The 10,351-nt window shown below is 41.4% G+C and overlaps 1 protein-coding gene across 1 annotated transcript; it reads left to right on the top strand.

Moving 5' to 3' along the window:
* Window positions 1-1,505: 1,505 nt before the first annotated feature.
* On the top strand, window positions 1,506-8,775 carry LOC118842510. The gene is made up of 8 exons (XM_036749990.1): window positions 1,506-1,566; window positions 1,952-2,040; window positions 3,084-3,123; window positions 5,450-5,567; window positions 5,800-5,882; window positions 7,314-7,402; window positions 7,669-7,771; window positions 8,588-8,775. The coding sequence occupies exons 1-8, from the start codon at window positions 1,506-1,508 to the stop codon at window positions 8,773-8,775; spliced, it is 771 nt and encodes a 256-aa protein (XP_036605885.1).
* Window positions 8,776-10,351: the final 1,576 nt, after the last annotated feature.

Raw genomic sequence — 10,351 nt, 5'->3', positions numbered from 1 at the left:
TCACTTGATCTCAGTGACTGTGATAATTCCTACCGTAAGATTATCTATCACCTCCAGTTTTGACCCTTTCTCTCCTATCCCAGCTGTAACATCTTCTCAATAGAACATGAGCTCCTTGAAGGCATAGACTTTCATTTTTGTCTTTGTTTTTTTTTTTTTTCAAAATCTAGCACAGTGCCTAGAACATAGTTGACCAATTAGTAAATGCTTGTTTATTGATTGACTGATATTCTCTAGAGAAATATGCTAGGCAGCTAGGTGGCACAGAAGATAGAGTGCTGGGCCTAGAGTCAGGAAGACCTGAATTCAAATCTGACCTTAGACACTTACTGTGTGACCTTGGGCAAGTCACTTAATGCTGTTTGCCTCAGTTTCCTCATCTGTAAAATGATCTTAAAAGGCAATTGTTAAGCCATTCCAGTATCTTTGCTAAGAAAACCGTAAAAGGGGGTCATGATGAATCCAACAGAACTGAAAAACAATTAACCAACAAACAACAGATAAGTATGTGGCCCTGGGGAAGAAGTATAGTATGAGACTCAGGGACAATTGCTAGCCCTCATTACTGCACATTTTAGGAGATCTCAACCTTTTTCCAAGATACCAAGGTTTCCACAGGCAAGGTAAAGTGGTAATTATACATCTGATCCACCCATTCAACAAACAATTATTAAATGTCTATTGTTTTAGAGAACCACTAAGTAGAGAGTGAGGGGTGGAAGGGGAGACAGGACAGTGAAGGTAGAGAGAGGTCATTTTTGGCCCTAAGACCTAGATAATGCAAGTTGTAGCTTTTTAGTGTTTGTTAATTGCCTTGGTTTTCCTGACTTTGACCTTCTTTCACCTGGTTTCCCTAACTACGCTTTTCTGAAATAGAGACAGGACTAGTCATCCCCCACCTGCCCCGTGGTTCTGTCTTTTCATAGTATTTCTTAAAGGATGGCTGCTCATATCCTCTACATCAATTATATAGGGTGTACCAAAAGTCGTAGTGCAATTTTAAGCTATTAAAAATGATTAAAGTGATTAAGACATTACAGCTTAAAACTGCTCTATGACTTCTGGACTACTCTGTATTTTACCCTTTGAAAAATCAATTCAGTGATGCCACAGTTGTTCTGGGGAGTTGAATCACTCAGGTGAGGAGAATCAGGTGATCTCAGTTTGAAAACACTGACTTGTCAGAATATTTGATTGCATTCCCATCCCCCACACACCCATCTCCTACCTCTATTTAAGGAAAAGGCTCCCATGGGAGCCTTCCCTTCCCCATCACCCTCCTACACTTACCTCTCCCTACCCTGTGTTTTTTCCATCTACTTTTGGTGGGGGTTGGGGGCAAAGAGGTTGGCCCCTCAAAGATTTAATACTCTTCTGTTGCAGGTGGTTTTGTTATCCACATCTAACCAGATCTTTCCAGCTCTTCCTTAGAAATAAGGGAGGCTAGAGGACTAGAGGTAGTCCGGAAACAGTCGTCAGTGAATCAATTGGACTTAGAAGACAAAATGCCATTCTTCATGCGGTCTGTGTGGAAAATACTCAGCTGCTGCCGATTAACTTTCCAAGGTTGTGTATCTTTGACCTTTATTCTGACTTAGTGGATAGGTTGAGTATATGGGGATATTCTTCCAGGTTGTCCCTTAAATGGGAGAGGTTCACGTTGGGGTATGGCTTCTCAGAAGAGGGGAGTGAAGAAAGAGAGAGAGTCAGACTTATCTTGTTAGACTAAACCTTTAAGTACCCTGAGGGCCTCTTCGGTGCTGTGTCCCTTCCCCTCTTCCCTTCCCCATCCCTCCCTTTTAGCTGGGCTATGATAGCTTCTGTGCTCCTCTCCTCCCCAGCTCTGAGGCAATGTGATGTCACGGAAAGACATATGGGTTATGAGACAGTCAAACCTGAGGTCAAATTTTGGTGATAGAATTTAACTTCAACTCTCCCTTGTCTTTCTTAGTGGAAGAGACTTTCCTTAGTCAGTCTGTGAACCCGAGATCTCTCACTGATGAGAGGAAACCTGACTCTGAAGCCACCAGTCTCAGTGAGGTACAAGAAAACTGCTTGAGTGGGGAAGAGCCTGTGTGTGTGTGTGTGTATACACACATACACATGTACCTCTGAAGGGGCTGCAGACACTTTGCAAATAGATGTTCTTTTCCCAAGTGTGTTGAGTAGTGGAAATTCATTGCTTTGATTCAACTAAGCTGCAAGACTTCACTGTAACCACCAGGTGGAAGCATTGTCTTGTAGCTGGTCAGCCCAAGGCTAGGAGTGGGAGGGAGGAGGAGATGGCAGATCTTGGGGGTCATGTGGCTTACCTAGAAGGGTGGTGATGTCCTGGTCTTTCAGCCCCTCTCTGCAAAAGGTGAATCTTATTTCTTCCCCTCCCTCACCCCGCAAATGAAAAAGACCTCTAGGTCTTTGAAGGGTCCATTTGCCTCACTGGAGGCTGGAGAACTGGAAAGGAAATTGGAATGACTTCCCTGATACATTATGAAACCTAGGTGTTGCTTGACAAACAAGGCTGACCCTAGGGAACTGTAGGGCCCTTTTAGAAGGCTATGGGGAGTGGACAAAAAGGACGTTCCTGTCCTGCAGGTGAAATAGATGAAGAGAAACATCTGGGTCAACTGTTCAACTGATGAGTGGTGAAATAGTATAAAATATGTTGTTCCCCTTTGCCTTGGTGCTTTGGGGATGGAGAAAAGGAGGCAGTGTATACAAACTTATTCTATTATGTTTTGGGGTGGGGCACTACGCATTTTGGGAAGGGAAAGGCAAAGTCGTAAGAGTATGTCCTTGATATTTTATTGGGTTCCTCTTTCCTAAATCTAACAGTTCTTACAGGAGAAAAAAAATCTCAGTTATTTCAATTCACTGGATTCTAGTTAGCTCTGAGGGGGTTTGACCCCAAGCTAGTGAAGGAAGGCAAGAAATGAGGGTGTTTTGGTTAGGTTTTTGGCAGAGGATGAGAGTGGGGAAGGGGGACGCATCTGAGTGTGGGCCTGAAAAGGAGTTATCATAACTTCTGATGATAACTTTCTCTCTCCCCGCCCCACCCAATCCCATCTCCATTTTTCTTGCCACAGGACACTCCAGAACCTAAAACCTCTAGCGTCTGCACTGTCAGTAAGTAATGACACATGACCCTTAGGGCTGTCCTGCTTTGAATCCTGGCTGTGGGCAGCATAAGTGAGAGAATGCTATGCTTAGAGTCAGGAAGGCCTGAGTCCAAATTGTACCCAGACCACTTCCTCACTGCAACATTGGGCAAGTCATTTAATTTCTCTCAGTCTTATTTTCCCCATCTGTTAGCATCGCCTCACAGGGCTCATGGGAAGAGGCAGTGACGAGGAGGGAGAACATCCCAGGCATGGGTAGGCAGCCAGAAGAAATGCCAACCTTTAGGAAATAGTGTCTGGCTTGAAGAACAGCAAGGAGGGAAGGGAACAAGTATTAGACACTTACTATGTGCCAGGTACTGGGCTTAACACTCCATAAATATTCACAACAACCCTAGGAAGTAGGTGCCATAATTATCCTCATTTAATGGTTGAGAAAAGCTGAGGTAGAAATTAAATGACTCACCTGGGGCCACACAGTTAGGAAGTATCTGAGGTTGGATTTGAAAGTGGGTTTTGCTGACTCCAGGCCCACTGTGTTAACACCACCCAGCTGATTCCAAGGAACCCATAATCTAAGGCCATGAATCTAGGTATGTTGGCAAGTGATAGTGGTGGTTATGAGAAACTTTGAATGATAAATAGGATTTTGTATTTGATCCTGGAGGTGACAAGGAGTCATTACTGTGTGTGTGTGTGTGTGTGTGTGTGTGTGTGTGTGTTGGGGTGACAATTAGACCTACATGTACTTTATGAAAATCACTTTGGTGGTTGAATGGAGGATGTAGTGGATTTGGGGGAGACTTATGACAGCAGGCTATTGTATTAATAGGGACTGACACAGGGTGGTAACAGTATTGGGAGAAAAGAAGATGTATTTGAGAGATGTTGCAAAGATGAAATCAATAGGTCTTGATAACTGATTAGACATAGGGTGTGTGCGTGTGTGTGTGTGTGTGAGAGAGAACAATTAGTGAAAAATTGAAAGTGAAACTTAAGTTGTGAGTTTGTGGATAACAGGGAGGAGGGTAATGTCCTCAACATTGTTGGAGAATTTTAGAAGGGGAGGTTTGGGGAGAAAGATAAATTCAGTTTTTGACATGTTGAGGAATAAAGAAGCACAAAAGCTAGCAGCCCCAGTTTGTGATTTCTGGGATTGCCCAACAGTGCTCTGGAGAAGCCTGTTCAGAAGGGTGTGTGGTATGGTAATATTCCATACTGATGGCCCTTCCTTGTAATGGGAAGGTGATCAAAAGAAAGTGGGACTCTGTACCCTTTAAAATGAAAAGCCCCACGCTGGGGGTTGTGGTAGCTGACCCTTTCTCAGCACATGAGCTTAGGTACTTTTCCCTTGGCATCCCACTAAACTTGGAGATCTTGACATACTTTCCCCCCCTCAAATTTAGTGGCTAGGTGTGCTAATGTTATATTGTTCAGGCAATGATTATAATGTAGTTAGCTCTGAGACCTGAAAAAGGTTGTGTGCTTCCTCCAAATTGTTAGAGCAAACCTGGGCGAGATAGTTGTGATGGCTTAGATTCTCTAAGAACCCTTTTTTAGAAAAAGGTAGAGTTATGATTTCTTAGTAAAATGGACTGAACATTGAACACTCTTCTTTCTCTCCTCCTTCACCCCTCTCCTTTCCTCTAATGATTATCCTTAGCTCTTCCTTTTAAAGATTTCTTAGCATACCTACATATGGCCAAGCATAATTGATCTTACCCCTCTTGCAAATGTTAGAAAGAACATAATTATCCTCATTGGGTAAAGCAGAAGGGGAAAAGGTACAGAAATCTCTTGTTACCAGTTTCTTCAGCATGAGGGTGTATTTCATTGTCTTCTTCCACACTACTCCCCACATTTATATCCTGGTTTTTTCCCTCTCTTGACTCTGTGGCTATGCTGGAGTTCCTATCAAGAATGTTCTTGCTTATGTTTAGTATCTCAAGAGAAGGATGTTGTAACTTTATTTTCCTCTAGTTTTCTGAAAGCTCTATCGTCCTGACAGATAAAGGCAAACAAGGTGGTACAGTGGATAGAGCTCTGGGCCTGGAGTCAGAAAGACCTGAGTTCCCTATTAGACATTTACTAGCCATGCCACCTGGGAAAGTCATTTCAACTCTGTTTGCTTCCATTTCCTCAAATGTAAAATGGAGATAATACTATCCCCTACCTCCCAGAATTGTAAAGATCAAATAAAATCTTTAATGAAAAGCACTTAGTACAGTGCCTGGCACAGAGTAGGCACTAGAAAAATGCTTATTCCTTTTCTTTACTTCTTATTAATATATTTATTAATCTTTTTTTCCCTCTAATCCCTGACTTGATGAAAGAACCAGAGGAAGAAAAGAGGAATACAGCTATAGACAGCCCAGGGCTTCTTCCAGATTATTCAAATGTCCCCACCCCTTCTGATGTAGGGGAATCACGTCCTCTGTTTCCTATGACCAGGTAGGTAGGCTGTCCTTCAACTCTGACATCACCTTGTGGCCCTTGGGGTTTCTCCTACTTCATATACCTAAGGCATTCCAAAACAATTTCCTCCTTGGATCTGTTATGGGGTGTTTGGGAGAGAAGGTGAGGTAGACCTCAAATGCAGGGTCAAGGCCCAAGTGCAGAGGATATCTAGTGCTAAGGTATAAAAAGGCCTTGTCTTATGCTGTCTTTCTCATGTTCCACATAGGAGTTCTCTAAATGCACCACTTCAGCAGCAGTTAGAGACAGATAGTGCCACTGAACAGGACTTAAGGCAAGATCTGCTCCAGGGTAGGTCGTCTCTCCCTACCTTTCTCCCACTTCCATCCCTGGGGATGCAATTATGTTTATCAGAGCTGTATAATACAGCCCCTTCAATGACCTTGTAAAGCAGAGCCTTGCTTAGAAACGTAAGAGGCAGCTAGGTGGCTCAGTGGACCTGGAGTCAGACCTGAATTCAAATCCAGATACTTCCTAGCTGCGTGACCCTGAGCAAGTCACTTAACTTCTGTCTGCCTCGGTTTCAAATAATAGCGTCTACCTCCCAAGGCTGTTGTGAAGATCACGTGAAAATCATTGTAAAAGTCTTTGAAAAGATAAGGAGTTATAGAAAAGCTCACTATTATGCCAGTCTAACATAGGTAAAGTCTCAGGACCAGGTGATTTTAGCCTTACCTCCCCTTTCTTTCCATCTTCAGTCTTCTCTCTTTTTCATTAAGTCCCCATTATGTGCCAGTCACTGGGGATACAAATACAAAAGGGAAAGTGTAAGTGTTCTCAAGAAACTAAACACTCCAATAAAGAGGTGGCTAGGGAAGGGAGTTTGGGTGGCCAGGCAAATTCTCCCTTGGACTAGAGACAGCTCGCACCATTTTTATGATGTCCTTTCTTTGTAGCAGAGAGTAATGCTCTCTAATGGCATCCAAGTCTGCCTTCACTGGTTTTGTATAATGCTTTTGGAGAAGAATTCTACATAGGGAACAAGAATACTGCTGAAATCCTGTTAATTTTTTTCTAAGTTGTCAGTATTTTTTGTCTGGTCACCTTGTGTACGTGTTTCTCTGTCACTCTGCCCCTTTCCCCCTTCCACCACCAAGTGATTTCCATCTTAGGAAAGAAGTACTTCAACAAACCTGTGACTTCTCATTGTGTCAGATGAGAGAATCTTAATTCAGGGAGCACTTAAAGTGTCCCCTGGACTCTAAACCCTAGGCATACACAGACAAGAGTCCCTGACCTTGAGAAACTTTTATTCAGCAAGTCAAGTAACAAGAATTTATTAAGCACCTACTATGTGCTGGGTGTTGTAGTAAGCATTGGCATAATAGCTGGAATTTACATAACTCCTAATGGTTTTCAAAGAGCTTTATAACTATTCTCATGTGAGCTTTACAACAACCTTGGGAGGTAGATGCTATCATCCCCATTTTCCAGAAGACAAAACTGAGGCAGACAGAAGTTACAAAGAAAGCCATAAAAACATGGTTCCTGCCAGCAAGGAATTTGTATCCTACTAGAAAGGTCAGAATAAGTCCATAAGGAATCAATAATTTCAAGAGGGACAGTACTGGGGGTTGAGGAGACACAAACTAGATGTTAGGTTGTTTTCCCATCCAGACCTCTATTTCCCTCTTATTGTGGCAATAAAAGGATATAGCTCCAGATCTTGGGCTCCTCCCTGCTCTAAAATCTCCTTAATCTCCCTTGTTTTTCTCATCAAAGCAACTAGCAATCCTACCTCCAGTCTTTCCAAGGGCACTGGAACGCTTGCCAAGAAGATGACAATGAGTCTTCAAGCTCCAGTTGCAGAGGTAAAGATATTTCCACCTGTTGGCTACTATTTTTTCAACTTGTTACGTGGGGAGGAGTGGGAGGTAATCTGAAGATTTCACAAAAGGTTGGATCTAATCATTTCCACAAAATCTCATATACATGTCTTAAATGAAATGACATGAATTATTCATTCATATAAGGATCTCTAGAAGTGACATGCCTACCTTCCTATGGGGACCTGAAATGTTGTTTTTTTTTTTTTTCTTCCTCTCCTCCCAAAACCTTCACTTCCAACCCCAATCAGGGCCAGTGGGAAGGAGAAGTTCCTGTAAGACCACTAGAGGAAATGGAGGAAGAAGATGAAGAAAACACCATGCTGCCTGAAAAACAAAGTCATTCTACTGAGGGTAACTATTAGCTCATCTAAAGTGTATGAAAACACCCTTCATTTCAATATGGGTCTGTGGACAGTAACACAGTGACAGTAACACAAAGATTAGGTCAAAGCAGGGATTTCAGGAGGCCCTAGTACAATCTACCCTGATGCATGAGATTCTCTCCCTTATCTTCCCTTACATTCTGTCACTCAATGGCTACCTGTTCCCTGCTTGAATAACCTTTTGGATAGGATAGTTGTTGGGTGTTGAGTTGTTTCAGTCCTATCTGACTTTGTGACCCCATTTGGGGTTTTCTTGGCAAAGTTACTACAGCTCATTTTACAGATGAGGTGTCTGAGACAGACAGGGTCAGGTGACCTGCCCAGGGTCACACAGCTAGTAAGTGTCCAAAGTGGGATTTGAATACAGGAATGAGTCTTCTTGACTCCAGGACTGGAGATCTATGCACTATGGCACCACCTAGCTGCCCAAAGACAGCACGATAGGTTTTCTTAAAGAGTTGCTGCCCAGGTGAATTTCCAGGGCAGGAGCCATCTGGCTCTACTTTCAGTTTTGGGGGTTCAAATCCTGCTTCTGTCATCTAATAGCTGTGTAATCAGGAGTAAGTTGCCTTGCTTTCTCTTCCCACAGTTAAAATACAGCTTGTGTTACTAGTAGCCTCAACTTGACGGATATATAAAGCACTTTTGAAAACTTGAAAGTACTGTATCACTTATTCTGATGCAGCTAAACATCAGTTATTCTGGACTTATCCATAAGACAAATTAATCATGACTCTCTCCACAGCCTAATCTGTCTTGTGGATTTTTAAAAATTTTTTTCCAGATATTGCTGGATTCTCAGATATTGTGGCAATAGGAGATCCACCTTCACAAACTCAAGAGGTTTCTGAGGCTGCCCCAGACCACCAGCAAGGGATCCCGGAGCAGAGTGACCCAGACAATTTAACAAGGAGTCTTGCCATATTTCACGATCATGATTACCTAGGTCCTCTGGTCACTAGAAGCAGGTAAAACCTTTTTTCCCATGAGTTTCTCTGCAGAGCTTCTGAAGGCCAGTGATGGGATCAACTTGCTGCTATAGAATCTTGAGGATAGGTAGCACAAGTTTAGTGGGTGAGGCTTTCTTGGTAAGACAGTTTAACCTGATTTTTGCTGGAGTAGTTAAGGCTGAAATGGGAGAATCTCTTCAAATGGAATATTAGGAAACAGTTATGTTCAATTCGCCTATGCCATTTCTATCCTACTTAGTCAAGAAGCATAAAAATCTTCAAGGCATGACAATGAATCCACATAGCAGTGCTTTGGGGGCTTTGAGTGTTAGAAATTGAGGTTCTTTTAAAATTTTTTTTATCATTTTCATTTAAAGTTTTGAGCTCCAAATTCTATCACTCTCCCCTCCCCAACACAGTAAGAAATCAGATATAGGTTATACATGTGCAATTACGTAAAACATTTCCGTATTAGTCATTTTGTACTAAAAAAAAAAAGTGACAAATAGCATGCTTCATTTTATATTCAATCAGTGTCAATAGTATGCTTCATTAGACCTTTGGGAATGTCTTGGATCATTGCATTGCTGAGAACAGCTAAGTCATTCACAATCCATCATATAATATTGCTGTTACTGTATACAACATTCACCTGGTTCTGTTCACTTCACCGTGCATCAGTTCCTATAAGTCTTTCCAGGTTTTTTTTTTCCTGAAATCATCCTGCTTGTCATTTTTTTTGCAGCACAATAATACTTTATTACAATTGTATACCAAAGCTTGTTCAGCATTTCCCAATTGATGGACATCCGTTTGATTTTCAATTCTTAGCCACCACAAAAAAGTTGCCATAAATATTTTTGTACAAATAGGTCCTTTAACCTTTTTTGGATGTCTTTGGGATATAGACCTAGCAGGTGGTATTGCTAGATTAAAGGGTATCCACAGTTTTATAGCCCTTTGGGCACAGCTCCAAATTCTTCTCTAGAATGGTTGGATGAGTTCACAACTCTACCAACAATGCATTAATGTCCCAGTTTTCCCATATCCCCTCCAACATCCAATATTTTCCTTTTTTTGTCGTATTAGCAAATCTGATAGGTGTGAGGTAACACCTCGGTTGTTTTAATTTGCTTTTCTCCAGTCAATAGTGATTTAGAGTATTTTTCTCATATGACTATAGATAACTTTGATTTCTTTGTCTGAATACTGCCTCTTCATATCCTTTGACCATTTATCAATTGGAGAATGACTTGTGTTTTTATAAATTTGACTAAGTTTTCTATATATTTAAGAAATGAGGCTTTTATCAGAGATACTTGTTGGAAATTCCTACCCTCCCCCCCCAGTTTTGTTCTTTCCTTATAATTTTGATTGCATTGGTTGTTTATATAAAAACTTTTTAATTTTATATAATCAAAATTGTTTATTTTACATTCTGTAATGCTCTTTTTTTTTTTGGTCCTAAATTCTTCCTTCATCCATAAATCTAATGGATAAGTTATTCCATGCTTTCTTAACTTATAGTATCACCCTTTATGTGTAAATCATGTATGCATTTTGACCTTATCTTGGTATGTGGTGTGAGATGTTGGTTT

Source organism: Trichosurus vulpecula, chromosome 3 (assembly GCF_011100635.1).
Source record: "Trichosurus vulpecula isolate mTriVul1 chromosome 3, mTriVul1.pri, whole genome shotgun sequence".
NCBI classification, from domain to species: Eukaryota; Metazoa; Chordata; class Mammalia; order Diprotodontia; family Phalangeridae; genus Trichosurus; species Trichosurus vulpecula.
Note: the sequence above shows the minus strand (reverse complement) of the source record. Positions and strands in the feature narration are given on the sequence as shown.

Excerpts from the sequence above, each read along its gene's own strand:
- LOC118842510 (XM_036749990.1), top strand. The coding sequence starts at position 1,506 with ATGCCATTCTTCATGCGGTCTGTGTGGAAAATACTCAGCTGCTGCCGA. Across the intron at positions 5,883-7,313 it reads AAGGCAAGATCTGCTCCAGG|CAACTAGCAATCCTACCTCC; the intron begins GTAGGTCGTCTC and ends TTCTCATCAAAG. Across the intron at positions 7,772-8,587 it reads ACAAAGTCATTCTACTGAGG|ATATTGCTGGATTCTCAGAT; the intron begins GTAACTATTAGC and ends ATTTTTTTCCAG.